General features: G+C 31.0%; 1 protein-coding gene across 3 annotated transcripts in view; it reads right to left on the reverse strand.

The window, feature by feature from the left end:
* Nucleotides 1–8,425: 8,425 nt before the first annotated feature.
* LOC149182529 (agamous-like MADS-box protein AGL11) overlaps nt 8,426–17,051 on the reverse strand; it is a 223,798-nt gene continuing 215,172 nt past the window's right edge. For 2 of the 3 annotated variants that reach the window (XM_089418599.1, XM_089418597.1), the window contains 3 exons: nt 9,095–9,136; nt 8,913–8,995; nt 8,426–8,811 (listed from right to left, as the gene is read on the reverse strand). In XM_089418599.1, the coding sequence (XP_089274725.1) occupies nt 8,772–8,811; nt 8,913–8,995; nt 9,095–9,136 (165 nt within the window). In that variant the 3' untranslated portion in view covers nt 8,426–8,771. The remainder of the gene's footprint in view (nt 8,812–8,912; nt 8,996–9,094; nt 9,137–17,051) is intronic. The other variant, XM_089418598.1, reaches the window with a different exon arrangement.

Consider the following 17,051-nt stretch of genomic DNA (forward strand, 5'->3'; position numbering starts at 1 on the left):
ACCAAGTTGGAGCTTGGAAGTTGTTGAGAGGATTGGTGTTCTAATTTTGACCAAATCGGAGATTGGATTTGCTAAAGGATGGAGCATTTAAAGGGTCAAATATTTTGTTGAAAAAGTTGGTGCCTGATTTGTTGTACAGGAGGATTGGATTCCTCATTATTTTTAACAATAAAATTATTTTTGTTCCATCTCTTGTGTTCTGGTTTATTTTGTGATAAACAAATTAGCTAGCATAGCATAAAAATTGAAATAAGCAATTATAAAACTGACTATCATTATTTGAAACATCCATTATCCATGGTACACGGAACAATTTTATCCAAATAGTTAACAATTTCTCTATGCGCTTCTTGATAATATATATGCACTAGTATATCTTAAGAACCAAAAGGTAGAATGTTTAGGTTCATAGTGGTTTTACATCCTTTTAAATCAATAGGACAAGCCTTCGTGCATTTGGTAACGTTTCTCATTGTGTCGATCGCCAATCAGACCAACTAAGAGCCTTATATTTTTCTAACTTTAATTCACATTTTTCTACTATCATGGGACTTAAAAGACCTAAAGGAAGGCCTTTAAAAAAGAAAGGTTCAAATAAAAAAATGGAAAATGAAGAGACCTATGACAAATTGGAAGCTAAAGTTGTCTCTCTAAAAAGGGAATTGGATAAAGTCAACAAAATCTCGAAAAGTTCTCAAACCTTAGATGTCATCCTCAATACTCAAATACCAAAACATGACACATTAGGACTTGGATATAAAAGTGAAGCCTATAATTCAGAGGAGAACACTTGTATCCATGATGAAGAAGAACTAATAATCTATGTGTGTTCTCTTTGCAATCATCCAAGAAATGATAAGAAAATCGACACACCAAAGGGTCCTCATGATAATAATCCAAGGAATATGAAGTTATCTTAACTAGAAAGGAATGTCACATCAAGAAAAGATAATATGAACAAGTATGAAACTATTTTCCTTGGTCATGAGGCCAACCATTACAAGGCCTATGGAGGTAATAATCTTGACTCAAGAAAGTATGGGACCAATTACTGAAATAAGACTATTGATTCAAGGAGAAAAAAATATGTCAATATTTACGATTCAATTTCTGTTTCAAAATATAGTCTAGAATGATCTAAATGAAATAATCCAGGTCATAAAGCACAAAATTATCCACTAAAAATAAAGAAAGGGTATGAACAAGGAAGAATAGAGAATGTGGCCTTGAAAAGTGTGGCATAGTTTTGAATGCACAAAATGAGGAAAGCAAATGTTTTGTAGAAAATGGATGTTCTAGGCACATGGCTAATGGTCAAAAGAAGTGTATCTTCCTAAACAAAAAGGATGGAAACGTGAATTTTAGAAGTGGGTGTGCTAAAATTGTTGGTAAAGGCAAAGTGGGCCTTTTCAATGGAAAGGGAAAAGAACAAAATGCACTATATGATGAAGGACACATAATACCCTAAATGTCAGCCAAATATGCGATCAAGGACATGATCTGATCTTCCACTCCAAGGACTATGAAATAAGGAAATCAACTTCAAGAAAGTTAGTAGGAATAGGAGTAAGAACAACAAATGATGTATACATTCTCAATCAAATTCAAGAAGAAAGATGTTACATGAGTCAAGTAGATGAAAGGTAGTTATGGCATAAGCAATTGGGACATTTAAACTTTGATAATTTGGTGAATGTCAACAAAACTCATGCAATGAGAGATATCCCCATAATTTAAAAACCTTAAAAGCTTTTTTATGCACCTGGCCAATGTGGGAAGGAAATAAGGACCAACTTAAAGAAAAAGGAATGTTCATCATCAAAGCCTTAAGAAATCATTCATGGACTTCTATGTAGGCCAACCAAAGCTCCAACTCTACAAAGAGAAAGTTAATTCATATTATTTATTGATTATTATAATAGAATTATGTGGATATTTTTCATAATATTTAAGTCAAAATCATTAGAATGTTTAAAAACCTTCAAATAAGTCTTGAAAATGAAAGTGAGACAAATATGAAATGCTTCACGATAGGTAGAGGAGTAGAAATTACCTTAGGGGAATTTAATGAATTATGTGAAAAACAAGGAATCAAGAGGGAAGTATCTATTGTTAGGACTCCATAAAAAAAATGTAGTTGTTGAGAGAAACAACATATTTGTACAAGAGAATGCAAGAAGAATGTTATTAGCAGTTAATTTAGAACCTAAATTTTGGAGTGAAGTAGTTTATGCAACAATATATATCATGAATAGGGCATAACTTCGGGAAAATAGTGACAAAACTCCATATGAATTATGCAAAGGAAGACTTGCCTCAGTGAAATATTTCAGAATATTTTGATGTAAGTGTTTTAGGAAGATCAATGATGGTTCACTAGGGAAGTTTGCTTTTTGGGTTGATGAAATTATTTTTCTTATATATTATATATTGAAAGTATTGATGTAAATATGAATCAGGCTCTTCCTGAGAAAGAATTGTAAATCAATTGATCAGATCCTACTCCTGGAAATCCTAAAGAAGATATTGCAAAAGATGTAAAAAAGCTGAAAATCCAAAAGGAACCATCTTAAGCTCCCTCAAGGGTAAAATTCATTCAAAATTTCATACAAAAGATTAAATTATTGGTGATTTAGATGATGAAATACAAACTCAAAGAAAGAGGACAAATACACCAGTGGTTCATCTTTAGGACAAGATCAGGAATTAGGTAATGGAATAAATAGATGATGAGAGCAGCTAACTAACCATTATAAATAAAGCTAGTTTGACTAAATTTTTTGAAATAACTAATTAAGCATTTGACCAAGAATTAAAAATAATTTTAAACTAATAATTAATATTATTTTTGGATTAAGTTAAAATATAAATAAAATCAATAGAATAATTTCATCTCATTATTAATTAATATCAATATTATTAAATTATATTTGTAAAACAAAATAAAATAAAAAAATCGATCCTGTAGAAGTATTAACCGATAAAATATATTATTACGAAGATAATATCAATAAGAATTATAATTTTATTAATAGTATCTCCATAAATTTATTTCTTATTATTTTTATTTATTTATTTACCTATTAAAATACTAATTCTTATTGATAACATATTATCCCCATAATAATATATTTTATTGCTTCATACTTCTATAAGATCATTTTTTTTTATAAATATAATTTAATAATATTGATATTAATTAATAATAAAATGAAATTATTCTATTCATTTTATTTTTATTTTAACTTAATTCAAAAATAATATTAATTATTAATTTTAGATTCTTTTTAGTTCTTGGTCAAAGGCTTAATTAGTTATTTCAAAATTTATATTTTATCCATTAATACTTCTATAAGATCCTTTTTTTTTACAAATATAATTTAATAATATTGATATTAATTAATAATAAAATTAAGTTATTCCATTAATTTTATTTATTTTTTAACTTAATTCAAAAATAATATTAATTATTAATTTAAAATTCTTTTTAATTCTTGGTCAAAGGCTTAATTAGTTATTTCAAATTTTTTAGTCAAAGTAGGTGTTATTTCTAATGGATAATTAGTTTCTCTCATCATCTATCTATTCCATCGCCTAGATCTTATTCCTCATCTTGTCATAAAGATGAACCACACTAGTTAATTGAAAAGCATCGACAAGATTTTATTTTATGTGATTTTTACGAGAAATACTGTTACATATAAATTAAAATAATATTATTATTATAATAAAAAAATATTTAAAAAAAATTAAAAAACTTATAATTAATTAACATTAAATTATTTAGGAATTTCTAAAGCAATAGAATAATAAAAAATATATTATATTTTTATCCATAAAAAAACTAATACATAATATTGGATATTTAATAAATTTCATTGAAATTTCATTTTATTTTATTTTTTAATAAAATATTTTGATTTTATCATTCTAATCTATATTAAAAATTCATTAAACAATTTTAGGTAATTACGAAGGATAGTTAAATCATTACCTTAAAGACATTTCACTCTTGAATCAAAAGATGAAGCAATTGATTTGGCAAGTGAATGTTTTTACAAATGTATTGGAAAACTATTTTTAGGTTAGATATAAATGTAGAATTATATATATATATATATATATATATATATATATATATATATATATATATATATAAAGATGTTATGTGATTTGATAATGATCATGGTTAACGTTCACTGATACTAAATTTTGGTCTATTGGATCTGAAGAAACTAATTATTTAGTTTGATTTAAGATTTTATTCCTATGCTCAAAAAACTTGGAGAGAAGCCTTCCGAACTCACTATAATTTTGACATCGTAAAAGACTAGGAAGGTTAGTATTGCAACAAAGGTTTCGAAACTCAGATCTAATGTGGTTCTACGTGGGGCACTCACTATAATTTTGACATCGTAAAAGACTAGGAAGGTCAGTATTGCAACAAAGGTTTCGAAACTCAGATCTAATGTGGTTCTACGTGGGGCACTATAAGAGGAACTGATTTTCATCCTCGATGTTCGTATTCTCACAGAGATGGCAGAACCTTTCCATCCATCATGTTTTAGGAACTGCCCAGTGACCCGTGTCACTATGCAGCTCATGAGATTTCATTCTAATCTTGGGTATATTAATTTTCTTCTTTGAGCTAGTTAAAACAAAGAGATACTTTTCATCTTGTAGGGTGGGTTTGATGACCTCCTTATAATATCTTAATTTTCTTTTAGCCACTAAATCTTTCTCACACCACATTTTTTCTAAAAACTTAGAAGTAACAATATTTTTAATGTTATTAATGTTTTGCAATGCAACATTCTTGTCGATCTCCCAATGGTTTAACCAGGCCCTGGTGCATTTATACTAGCCTCACTTAAGCCTTAGGTGGTATTGGCTGGAATTTAAAGCTAGTTTAGGAAGTCTATAGTCTCCTATATTATTGAGTTTATGCTTATACAACAGAAGCCTAGTCATAGCTAGGCTCTTGATAGGGGAAAGACCCACTTTTATAAGGAGAATAGGATAGGGTGCGTTGCTTTTAATCTTGAGGTTATACGTTATAAAACACTTCTGGATTTGCTTAATCTTTCTCCAGGATTCTTTAGAGATGCTACAACCCCAAACCTCACATCCAAATAAGATAACTGGAGTGACTAAAGTTTCAAAGAGGAACTTCTTTCTATCCCACATTATGAGGTTTTCCATTTTACAATTGTTTTCAAGACCAAAATAGGCTTTCCACTCTCCATTAATCCTTTTCTCAATGCTATAGTTCCAGTTGACCTTGTGATGAATATCAATTCCTAGGTACTTGTAGGAAGACACTTCCTCCAAGTTAGTATTGTCATACATAAAATGAGCGTAAGTGTCCTTCATGGATTTGATAATCATAACTTTTGTTTTGTCAGTATTACAATCATGCCCATGGCAGAGCAAAAATCCTTAAGAAGTCTAAGTTTCTTATGAAGATCAAATGGGCACCTTGCAAGAAGAACGATATCATTAGCATAGAGAAGAAGGATGATGATTGTCCCAACTAAGATCGTGCCAGCACATCCTGCTTCACCTAAACAACCTTCTAGCTTGTCGATTTAAATGGAAAATAGGGTAGGGGAGACGGGGAAACCTTGTTTAACTCCGATATAACACTTAATATCTTTCGACCACCCTCATTAATTACATTCTCGTATAACCTTATAGTGGCATCTCTCAACTCGAAAGGAACCTTTAGCTCTGCTAATCTATTCCATAGGTTGTTTCTAGGGACCACATCGAAAGCCGTTCTAAAGTCCACAAAGCAACAGAAGAGATTGGATTTATCGTTGCGAAATTCCTCCACAATCATCCTAAGCATAACGAGGTGGTTCGTTGTTGAGTGTTGCCTTCTAAAACCCGCTTGGCCTTTAACCTGGTTACCTTCACTTTCAAGCCATATGTTCAACTTATTTTTTAAAATAATACCATATAACTTTGCTAGGAGAGGGTTGATCATAATTTTCCAATAATTAGAGGGGTTATTTGTATCCCCACTTTTAAAAATAGGGATAATGACGCTTTGAGTCCATGGTTTAGGGAACCCTTGCTTGAACACTTGATTGAAAAGCTTGTGGATGTGGGGGATGAGGACAGGACCTCCAATTTTTAGGATTTATGCATGGTAACAATCAATGTCCTTAGCTTTCCCATTAGCCAAATGATTAATCCCAAAATCAATGTCTTCTAATGAGAAAACTTGTTTTGTAGTGAGCATAGTTTCAAAGGTATCCATGACATTTGGAGATTCATAAAGATTTTTAATATAGGAATATTGTCGTGTAAAGAAATTTTATTATTATCTTTAGTTATCCTTGTTAGAATCTGCTTCCAGAATTTTAAATTTTACTGTGGTGTTTTAATTAATCAATAATTCAATCTAGTATGATAAAGAGTTACAAAAAACTCATTCTTATTCTTAAATATAAATAAATTATTTTGATATCATATGAAGTGGTATAATTTTATAACGAATATGGAGATCAAATGATTAAAAATAGAAATAAAAATCTTACATTTTTCTATTTTAGTGTTAAAAATTGCATAATTATAACACTCTTTAAAAAGTATGTCAATGTATAAATTTAATTTTTATTTTTATGTATACATTTAATTATTTATTTCTCAATCTCAACTCAATTAATTTATATTAATATCAATTTCATATTATCTATATATATATATATATATATATATATATATATATATATATATATATAATGTTGATTATAATAAACTATTTCAATAAGAAGAAATTATTTAATGAAAAAAATTAATTAATTCCTCTTAAGAATAATCAAAGAGGTGTGTAATTCATTCATTTCTTTAATATAAAAATAATGTGTAGCATTCAAAATAATAATAATAATATAAGTCATAAATAAATAAAAATTAGTAAGATCAAATAATCGAAAATCGGTCTTAGCAGAACATGTTCATTCTTCCTCTCATTACATCTGCATGGAAGAAGTCAAGCTGGTTAGAAGAGAAGACTACTATCTTAAAAGGAAAATCAAAGAAGCCATTGAAATAGAAAAAAGGAAGAATAACCTGAACAGGGACGATGGTTTAAAGCTAAACAGGTGGAATCCTTTACTTGAAATCATAAAAAATAAATAAATAACTCATTATTAGGTCATCAATTTATTAATTAATTAATCAATAAAATAAATTAATGAAATAAAATATATAAATAATTAATCAAAAATATAAATATATAAAATTAAATTAATAAACATAAAATAATATAATAAAATTAATTAATTCCTTTAATTAATTAATCAAATAAATTAGCTAATTAATCAAACAAAGCATTGAAACTTTTAAGCAAATTAATTTTACATAAAATTATTAATAAAAAAATTAATTAAATCAATAAATAATAAAAAAAAATCAATTAATTTATCCCTTTACCTCATTAATTGATTAATTAATCAAACTAATAAATTAATAATTAATAAACATATTAATAAATAATAAATAACAAATAATAAATAATAAATAATAAAATTAATTAATTAATTTATCCCTTTAATCTTATTAATTAACTAATTAATTGAACAAATTAATAAATTAGTTAAATAATAATAATAATAAATGAAAAATTAATAAGATAATGGCCGACTAAATTTCATATATCTTTCCTTTAAAAACCTATATATACCCTAAATTGAGCTTTGGATAAATCATTAAAATCTAGTGAATATCTATTGACACATCCCCTGATGATGGACTCACTTGGTAGTCCGAAATGTTGGGTTCACAAAACTCTATAATAGGTCATTCCTCATTCCTCATTCCTCATCTATAAAACGATCCTCACCTGTATGGATTCATAGTTTATAGTTAAGACATTTCACTTTCCACGTTAAAAAAAGCTTTCAATTCCAATTATGTTAAAAAAATATCTAATATATATTATAAAAAAAAATTCAAAAAATAATAATCCTTATTATGTTGATGCATTGATAAATGTGTGAATAAAAAAAAAAAATATAGATATTTAGTTATTTTATAAATGATAAAAGTAAATTTTTATTTATTTATCTTTACTTTTATATATATATATATATATATATAATTCTTAATTTATCCTTTACTCTCTTTACTCTTTTTATATATATATATAATTAATTAATGTACATGGATATTAACGATGATATGATCGGTTCGCTAAAATGTATCTATCTTGATTAAATACTAAAATGATATAAATAAAATGTGCGAAGTGTCAATCTTATCAGGTATACTTTTTTCACAAGTACAAGAAACAAAAGAAATAAATTAGTCATATTCACGTATAAAAGGCAACCTGGTTCTACTTCATGTCATATAATTTTTGCATCTATTGTCAACAAATGTGATACAAGTATAATTTTCCACAGCAAAAGCTTGATATCAGAAATAAATTAATTATATACACGTATAAAAGGCAACTTGGTTCTGCAGTCATGCCATATAACTTTGCATGGATTAATATATGTTTTAAAAGGTTTGGATGTGCTACAAGACTTACAAAATGTCAATGAATATATATGTGACGGTCACTGTCGATTTATTTTAACTGAAATCGGTGGAGCAGCAGCAATAAATAGTGGATAGATCGGGAATAAGAGATCGGGAAAGTAGTTCCAGGGGATTACTTGCTATAATCGGTGGAACAGCAGAAATACAGCAATAAATAATGGATAGATCAGAAATAAGAGACTAGGTTACTTATATAAGAAAGTAGTTCTACTGCATTACTGTAGCTCGTTGGAGAAGTTGCCGCCATCTGCGCTGCTGTCATATATTATAATAAGGAAGTCTGTTAATATAGTTCTCTCAAATTACTTCTAAAATAGGAGAAAGATAGAATGAATAAAAATCGGCGATAAGCGTACCCCATATCTGAGTGAGACTTTGGTAGGAATGCATCAGCAAATAATTTTGGTTCAGAAGTGGAGGAATCGACTGTAGCAATCAACTGTTACACAACCATGACGTTCCATAAATCATCTTATGGAGATCTTACACCTAAAATTATATGATGTTAATAGAATTTAGAGATTAAGGAAAGTAGTACGTTGGTAAGAAGTTCAGTATTTTCCTCTTCCAGAGAGCGTACCTGTCGCAACAAAAGAGTGTGTATATAATCATTCATTTATTTTTATCATCCATAAAATCCATTTATTTTTATCTTCCCATAAAATCTATTTATTTTTATTTTTATTTATTTTTATCTTCGGCAGAGCGTACCTATCGCAACAAAAGAGTGTGTTTCGTAATCGCTCAGCAAAGCAATGTCAGATTGTCAATCTTCATTTATAGGTCTATTTGCATAGGCTACCTTTACAACCCTCGTCATTATCCGTCATATAAAAACAAACATAAATAAATTCGTTGAGTTCCTACTTATTAATAGGACAATTAAAATAATATAAAAATATAGTTTAGGTTTTCTATTTTCTTTTTTATTTATATTATGCAAAGCAATGTCAGATTGTCAATCTTCATTTATAGGTCTATTTGCATAGGCTACCTTTACACCCCTCGTCGTTATCCGTCATATAAAAACAAAAATAAATTGGTTGAGTTCGTACTTATTAATAGGAAAATTAAAATAATATAAAAATATAGTTTAGGTTTTCTATTTTCTTTTTTATTTATATTATGGAAAATTTTACAAATTCAATATTGATATTTTATTTGTTAAAATTAAAAGCAATAAAAAGAATAGTAATAGAATATTAACACATCAAATTACTTTAGAGGTCTTATAACTCATACCATCCCTTATTTACAATAAGATTCTAATAATGATTATAATGAGTGACTTAAAACATTGGTTCTCGGAAGGCAACTCCATAATGTTTTGTACTTTTAATTTTTTGAAAATTGTGAAATGGTAAGGTTTAGTTCCATTATTCATTAACACAGCTTTTTATATATGTTATTATTTTTAGTAGTTAATACATAGTTTTTCATGCTGTTTCCTTGTGTATTAGTATGGAGATGTATATATATATATACCTATATGTATTTATATATGTATAAATTATTTTTGTATTTCAATCAAAAGTATTTATATTAATTTTGCAAAATTAGTCTTTCGTGTGTCATATTGGAAATCTCATTAGAGGATGTAATGTAGAGAGTCAAGAATTTGCAAAATTAGAAGAGATTCCATGAAAAATAGAGATAAACTATTTGTTACCCCTATTGTGGGATACCAATGACAAGAGACACAAATAAGAACCTTGTTGAGCTAACAATAAAATTAAGCTCAACATGGAAGTAAATGAAAACATAATAGTAGCCCAAGAACATTTATTTCATTTCTTGTCACTTGCATTGGGTGTGGATAGTTGTTATTTCCTCACATTCTTGTTTTAATTAGGAAATGGGGAAGAAATATAAGGAAAAATCGATCGACTTAGAGACTGTCAAACAATCTTCATTGGATGATTGATCTATGAATCATTTAGCCTACTTGTGCATATGTGATGGAATATTATTAGACGTTCAGGGAAGGAGTTGTTTGATGAGACCCAGGGACCTTTCATGTCTCCATTTTCTGAGATTTTGAGTGATAAGGCGATGGGCCCCAATAATAGGTATATCATAAGGTCGATTTTCCATCCTCTAACTTATAATTTCCTCTTTTCTCACATTTATTAAGACCTTTTTCACTATAATGTGCTTAATATGGAGACTAAAGGATATTTTTCATACTTCATGGCCTAATGTGATTTATGTGCAGTAAAAGACTGCTTTTGAGTGCATTTACTATGCAAAGCTACATTGGAGGCAACTGGTGGAGCTGTAGGACACTTTTCCCCTGCATTTACTCACCTACTGCTCAAAGATCTGTTAGCAGTCAATGCACCCAAGAAATTGTGAGGATCTAAGTAATCTAGATCCACTTTTTTAGAGATTTTGGAGGAAAGAAGTTCTCTTATCAAGGAAGTTTCCCCTTAATCATTTTTGTATATATAGGCTAGTCTATGGACTCAATAGGATTTGAACATTTGGAGAAGATAGGAGCAACTAAGAGCTAGGTGCTTAAGACTGTCATCTCTATTCCTTTACATGATGTACTTTAACTTTGTTTTATATCAATGAAAATCTCATTGTTATCTTCCATCTGAGTTACTTTCACAGGATTGAGTCCCCTTAGGTTAGTGCCTAACCGAGAGGCTCTATTCTCTTTTTGTGTATTCTATCCATACATTACCTTTCATAGAAAAATCTCTTTTCTTTCTTGATAGAAGTGTGATTATAAATGTTGTAAGTGTGAGTCTATCTACCACCTCTCTTGTGGGAAGTGTGGTTGAGGAATATGCATTAGCAAGCCAAAAACATATGGTTACTTTCCTTTGCAATTATTATATCTTTAACTAATGCTCTTTTACATAGTGATTTTTTTACATACTGAGTTTCTTACATACTTAGGGATTAAATCAAAATTTTCTTTAAGCTTTCATGTATGTAGCTCATATGCATTCTATAAGCTAGATTGTCTTTTGATGCAAAAAAATTTCAACCCATCTTTTCTTGTTTAAGTTCCATTTTGCAGCAATTTGGTTATTAGTTTGGCATTCTTTTTAAGTTGCAAAAGGATTATTTTCCTGGTGTGCACATACTACTATCTTCTTGTAGGGTTGACATAGTCACCCCGCATTCATATTACTATTATTAGCCTCTCTCTCCTCACGTCACAATGCTCTCAATAATCTGCCACCAAATGTACATTTTTGTGTCATTGAAGGACATTGTGTACATTTTCTTTTGTGCAAGATGGGCCTCTAAGAGGTGCTAATCTTGGAAAAGGCTTCATATAGCCTTAATATACCTTCATCTACCCTTTCCCAGCTTTATATCACCATTTCGACTCTCTAAATGCTCAAGGACCCAATTTTTTATTGAAATAGGGCAATCTTGTAGCAATCATGTAGCACCCTATAGCACCGTGTAAATTCGATCAAATTTGTTCTAAAATCTTAATTTTTTCCTCTTAGCCTTGAGTAATTTTCACTACACTCTAAAACAATCATTAAGGGAGATGAAATACCACTTATGATTTGTCTTTTCTTCACTACAACACATTTTTGCAATTAGGGTTAGTGGTTAGATTTCTAAATTTAAAGATACGGTGATGATTTTCCTAATTCCTAATGAACTTTTCCACTAAAGCTAATCTCTTTGAACACAATGAATAAGGGTTGAAGTCATGCTTACTCATATATGCAATATATACTACGATTGTTTCTCTTGGATTAATACTTCTTTTAAGGTTTCAATTTCAAAGGATTATTATTTCCATTCCATAGGTTAGGTTTCCTTTTCAATGTAACCTTTACATTCTGCAATTAGATTAGTGTTTCCATTCTTGCAAGCAGCATCAAAATTTATATTTTGTAAGTACATTAATGTTTCCATCTCTACAAGTAATATAAATTTTACATTCCCACAACTAGGGTTAGAATTCAAGTTTGAACAAGTAGCATCTTCATTCCCTTTGCAAGTAGAATAATATCTCCAATTCTGCAACTAGAATAGAACTCTATTTTGATGCAATTTCATTCCTTGATTCCACTAATAGAGTGGTCTTTGAATGCCTTGATCTCATCCATTGCTTAAATGTGGCATGAGTAGAACATAACCTACTATGCATATATCATTGTTTCCACTTAAGTTTGTACGAAACCCAGGTTGATAATTAAAGCTGGTAGCCTTGGGAGCTGCAGAACTCCCTTTGCAATATGGGTGCTCATCACTTTTTGGCATTGTTGATAAGGTGGTGTCCAAGTAATTCTTGTTTCTACTTAGAAATTTCCTTTCTTTTTCATGTTTCTATTGCTTTGCATCAATATTGATTGATTTGATAAAAAAAAAAAATAGTAAATAAATAAAGAGGAAAACACAAAAAGCACAATTTTTTTCATTCCTTGTAGGAGTAGGGATAATGTAGCAAAATTTCTACCAAAAACCCCAACCCCTTCACCCAGTTACAAAAACCTCTTCTTTGGTGACTATGAAGTTCCCGCTAACAACATGAGAGTTAGAGAATCCTTTAGGTGAGTGACAACAAATATTTGAAGAGCCCATAGGGAAGGAATAACCTATATCACTTATCAAAAAAATGGATTAAAGTAGGTAGAATGAGCTCTTTTCTATCCAAGTATACAGTAATGGGTTCCTAAGACGAAGGATATAAGCCCTACTTCCCTTCCACATTTCAATGGCCTAGCCTCTGAGTAACCCTAACACATTCATGTTCGAATTTGTTGTAGTATGTAAGACCTATGATTATATTTTTGATGAATATAAGTTGAAGTTATTCCCCTCCACCCTCAAGGATGTAGCCTTGTGCTGGTTCATGGGCCTACCTAGAGGAAACATCACTTCCTAGGCACAAATGGAGCAAGCCTTTAGTGAAAAGTACAGAGATTATTGTAGGTCTAAGGGGAGAAAGAAATAGATCTCTATGATGGCCCTAGGGAAAAATGAGTCCTTAGAATATTAGCAGCAGAGGTTCCAACTTAACAATAGAAAGGCTAACTATACCTTTTGACCTTGAATCACTCAAGGATGTGCTCATCCTAGGGATTAGGGAGGATGTAACAAAGACATTCAATATGTTGTTTAGCAAGATATATACCACCTGACCTATCATGGCATCAAGATAGTATTCAGGAATCATTCTAGGGCTGTACGGAAGAGAGGTAAGTCGAGTCAACACTTGGTCAAATCTTCTCCACCTTGAAAATTAAGCAAGAGATAGGCATTATGCTAAAATACTTCAAGAGTGATATGTTGCACACCTATTTCCTTACATATGGATACTATGCAGATTAAGAAGAATCAAGAGGAAGCAGAAAGAGCACTAGCTATCTTTCTCCACAGATGCACGAAGAGGCAACCCAGAAATCATTGTCTAATGAACACCATAGGGGTCTTCTCTATTTGTGAGGAGAACCATGAAATAGGTAAATTCCCCTCTTTTAGGCTTGAATCTGTTATACCAATGGGGCAAACATTGTCTTAGAGGAGCTTTACTTCATCAACTAAAGCAGGCCACAAAACCCTCGGCCATACCAACAAGGCATAGAAGGTGAACAATATCCTTCTTTCAATCTAAATAAAAATGCACCCTTCGAGATTTTGTATCCTCTAGCTCACTCATCCTAGTCCATGCCCTCCCCCTTGGTCCTATACTCCTCAGTACCCTCCTCAACTTGTTAATTAACATTTCCATCCATATCAACCTTGACCTCCTTAATGGGGAAACCCTTCGAAAGGATATAGGACTGAAGAAGCCCAACCTCCTTCCTTAATGCCTCATCCTCCACCTAAATTAAAACTACCTCACAATAACCCACTGAAACAACCCCAAATTATTTCCCAACATAATTGAACCCAAACAATAAGCATGCAATATAGGTCTACAGTGGAGAAGCATCCTATCATGCTTATGTTGTGGAAATCCAAGAGATCAACCTTAGGTCTGGGAAGGTACTTCAAGATGCTCACTCACCTTCTCCACCTGATGATCTTGAACAAGAGAAGGAAGAAAGCACCTCTCAATCTAATATACCTCACTATCCTAGAAGGTTGGCCCAGGAGAGTTAAAGAACTTGTGTGTTAAAATACTTCTTCTCCAGGCCATCAAAGATGTCCCCATTTACAACAATATTATCAAGGAAGAATGTTTCAAGAGTCCTGGGAGAAGAAAAAGATATGCCCCCACTATCAATATTGTTGGGCAAGTATTTGAACTAATGTTGGGAATAGTAATCTCCCCAAAGTGCTCAAATTTTGCTCGCTTAGTAGTGTATGTGCACATTAACAAAATTGTAGTCCCCAAAACCTTGATCGACCTTATGGTTGCAATCAATTTCATGACCAAGGAAGCCATGTTAAATCTTAACCTATAAGAAGGCATCAGTAGGACCACTATAGTGTTGTAGCTTGTAGATAGATCCACAGTATCCCCTGATGGAGTTATTGAGGATGTGATGGTCTGAAATGACTCAAGAAACTTTCTCACAGATTTCCTTGTCCTCGAACCCAAAACCAAGTTTAATGGGTACCTTCTTATTCTGGAGATACCTTGGTTAGTCACTACTGATGCTTACATTAGTTTTAGCATTAGGAACATGACCATTAAGAATGGGAATCTCTCAAAGAAGCCCATATTATACCCCCCTACTCAACCCTCTGTTGAGCATGATTTACCCTTGTAGGTAGAGTAGGAGGATGAATAAGACCTTTATCATCCATCCCTCTACCCAGTTTGTGAATTAGACACTGCTATAGTAAGCATGAAACTAGATAGGGATGACATTATTAATCACTTATTGTAGAATCACCCTCCTATTGCCATGCTAATTGATGATCTTGTGGAAGAATCCTTATAGAAACTTGAGAACAATTCATGGGTTATGTTGTGCTATGTTAACTCTAACCAAGATGTTGCCAATATTGTGAAAATCATCCCATCCAAAACTCTAAAAAACAACGTATTTATGGGCTAGCATTTGTTAGCAATGGCCAGGAGATCTACTCAGTGCGAAACCCAAGTTGGACTCTACACCATTTGGTTTAGGGATCCTGTACGATATGTAAGCCCAGCTGCCGTATAATTAATTGAAGTTTGATTCAAACGAGAAATGGAATATGGCTAAATAGAACATATAAAATTAAACAAACATGAGTGAGTAATTGATGAATACTTCATAAAACATATACCATAAATAGAAATGTTAGAACTTCAAAGAATGAATCTTAAGTAAAGTATCGTTAGCAAAACTTCAAATAAGACCACCCATATCTAATGGATAAATTTAACAACTAAGAATGTTATTCAAATTCAATATTTTGTGATCCATATTCTAAATTATTTGAAGCATTTTTTGAAGAAATCATATTGGAATATTTAGGTCAATGCATTTCGAACCAACCTGTGTGGTTCAACATCAAGATAAGATGAATAATAAGATCATGTTGACAATATAAATAGGGAGATAATAAATTATAACGGCTATAAGGAAAACAACTATAAAACTACTGAGTTTAAGATGGGTAAGCATTTAAAAACACAAGTGAGTGCACAACCTATAATAACATCATGCCCATATCAATAAATTAGTTTATGAACATAAACACAAGGTCATCATATCATATACCATCCATGTGTTGCAAAGGAAACTCATAGCGTAGGATGATACATGAGGATACTGTACACCAAAACTCATAGGAACCTCCAATTCACCAAGATAATAATATTCATGGCATCACGATACAAAGTGTTCATCCAATCCAACAATGGAAATCAACTATTAATCCTTGCATTTATTAGAAGAGCAGAAATTCTCAAAACAATATGTAACAAAATAAGTCCAAAGCTAAAAGTGCATTACAATATTCCACGAGGGTGTTTTTATAGGAATGAGCGTGACTTTTGGCCTACCATTGACTCTTAGACTTCCTCATGAACTTTTGACTTCCTTATGACTTTTAGACTTCCTTATGACTCTTTGAATTCCTATTTTTCTCTAACTTATCCTATCTCGCTATTCACAAAAAAATAAGTTAATTTCTATCTTATCAATTTGACAATAGATAATTCTAGAACATCTAAGTTTAGTTGCTCCACGAGGTAAGTATTCCAAAGCTTATATTCGACAACTATTGGAGATATCTTCAGCTTATCCTCGTCGTGCCTATGCAGACATTGAAGGGTGTCTGGAATGAGAGTGCTTCTTTTGACATTAATCTGATTAGCGAGAGTCATCACCTTCGTCTACATCCTCAAGTGTTCCACTACATCTCGCGTGGTGTTTTCCTTTGTAACCTACAAATCACTTGAGTTGGAAGCTTGCCTCAAACTATTAGTAAATTATTGAACCTTCTATAGGATGTCCTTGTGCTTCCACACTTTTCTAACTACTCCAATAGAAGGAACCCCATGGTTTTCTATCACGGACTCCAAACCACTTAGAATATGCTTGTAAGAAGCAAAAAAAATATCCACATCT

Source organism: Pinus tabuliformis, chromosome 3_2 (genome assembly GCF_031772625.1).
Source record: "Pinus tabuliformis cultivar Carrire ecotype Pingquan chromosome 3_2, CPIR1, whole genome shotgun sequence".
NCBI classification, from domain to species: Eukaryota; Viridiplantae; Streptophyta; class Pinopsida; order Pinales; family Pinaceae; genus Pinus; species Pinus tabuliformis.